Here is a 1,708-nt window from a genome sequence, read left to right on the forward strand (position 1 = left end):
CTCGAGCATGCCTAGCTAATTTTTGTATTTTTAGTAGAGATGGGCTTTCACCATGTTGGCCAGGCTGGTCTCGAACTCCTGACCTCAAGTGATCCACTTGCCTCAGCTTCCCAAAGTGCTGGGATTACAGGCCTGAGGCACCGTGGCCAGCCTAATGTAATTTTCAAATCTGCATTAATTATACAAATCTGTAAGCACAAAACATGCACTTATGTGTCATACACTTAGGTGTTTTACTTTTTGTATTACAATGTGGTTCTATTGATTTTTTAAAAAACTTTTAATATGAACATTTTCAAATTCACAGAAATGTTGCAAGAATAATACAAAAATTGCCACTATAGGATGGTGATTTTCCTAATTCTGTCATTTGTTCTATTAGCTGGCATTCTCTTGTAAGGAAGTCTCTTCCCTACTTTTTCTCACTTAAAAAATCTGTTACCAGTTCAGATTCATTCTGTGAATAATAATCTACTATACTACCCTTACTTACTTTTATTGTCAAATTACCCTGAATTGAACCAGCCTGGTCAAAATCCCTGTGTATTTTGACTTATTCCCAATCACACTTTTTGAGCACTTCCTTATTCTCTGGCATGGCAAAATGTTATGGAATCATTTTGCATCTTTGCTACCCCGGGTTAAGAATCAGCCTTTTCCCCTAGAAGTCCTTATTTCTTTTCATGGGGAATGGTATTTAGAAGTTAGACCTTTTCTACTTGTTCTCGACTGTTCTTTTACATTTAGTTTTTTAATTCATCTGCAATTTATTCTGTAATACAGTGTGAGATACAGATCTGTATACTAAAGTTTAAATTAATTGCTCTAGCAATGAAATATAAAACCAAAGACAGTTGTGTTTATATTCTTCCCCTTCAGGAATACTGATTGAGAGAGACAATCTTATTTAAATTTAATTTTAAATAATGTATATAAATCATGTTAAATGACATATTTAACTTTACATCATGTGTCAGTTATTTTTTCTCTAACTTGTAGGTGCATTTTCTAGAATCATGAAACTTTGTGAAGAAAAATGTGAAACAGATGAAATAAAGAAGGGAGGAAAAGGCAGAAGTTTATCATCTGTAAGAGGAATTACAAATTTAGGAAATACTTGCTTTTTTAATGCAGTCATGCAGGTAAGAGTCATCAGAAAGCTTTGTAATATGTAAAAAATTCTCTTAATTTATATGGTCATTCGCTCACCTGTAGACTGTCAAATGACTGCTAAATGTTCCTCTAGAAATTTCTCTGTTTTCCTTTTGTTTATGCTATCTTGGGCCCTTGCCATATGTATACATGTACCTTATTTTCACACAGTGCTTCTGAAAGGTCTTCTGTCTATTTTACCATGGCTCTATCGGTAATAGTGACCTTTACGAAATGTAAAATGTACTCAACTAAATCTTAATATTTTTTTGAAATAGACATTTTTCTATGCTAGATGAAATTTGAGAGTGTATTCCATAAAATCAGAGGCATATTTTAACTGAATCTGAAGACTTTAATTTTGTTTTCTTTTAGAACTTAGCACAGACTTATACACTTACTGATCTGATGAATGAGATCAAAGAAAGTAGTACAAAACTCAAGATTTTTCCTTCCTCAGACTCTCAGCTGGTGAGTAATAACTGTTTGAATAATAGCTGCTTTCAGATGAGCCACTGATGTTACCAAAATCTCTTCCTAATTCACAAATCAGTCA

At 33.3% G+C, this 1,708-nt stretch overlaps 1 protein-coding gene across 1 annotated transcript in view; it reads left to right on the forward strand.

The window, feature by feature from the left end:
* The window catches only part of USP45 (ubiquitin specific peptidase 45), a 78,397-nt gene that overhangs the window by 24,766 nt on the left and 51,923 nt on the right, over positions 1-1,708 (forward strand). The window contains exons 7-8 of the mRNA XM_011956453.1: positions 1,000-1,142; positions 1,528-1,623. Coding sequence (XP_011811843.1) covers positions 1,000-1,142; positions 1,528-1,623 — 239 coding nt within the window. The remainder of the gene's footprint in view (positions 1-999; positions 1,143-1,527; positions 1,624-1,708) is intronic.

The sequence above is a fragment of the Colobus angolensis genome, unplaced genomic scaffold (assembly GCF_000951035.1).
Source record: "Colobus angolensis palliatus isolate OR3802 unplaced genomic scaffold, Cang.pa_1.0 Scaffold418, whole genome shotgun sequence".
NCBI classification, from domain to species: domain Eukaryota; kingdom Metazoa; phylum Chordata; class Mammalia; order Primates; family Cercopithecidae; genus Colobus; species Colobus angolensis.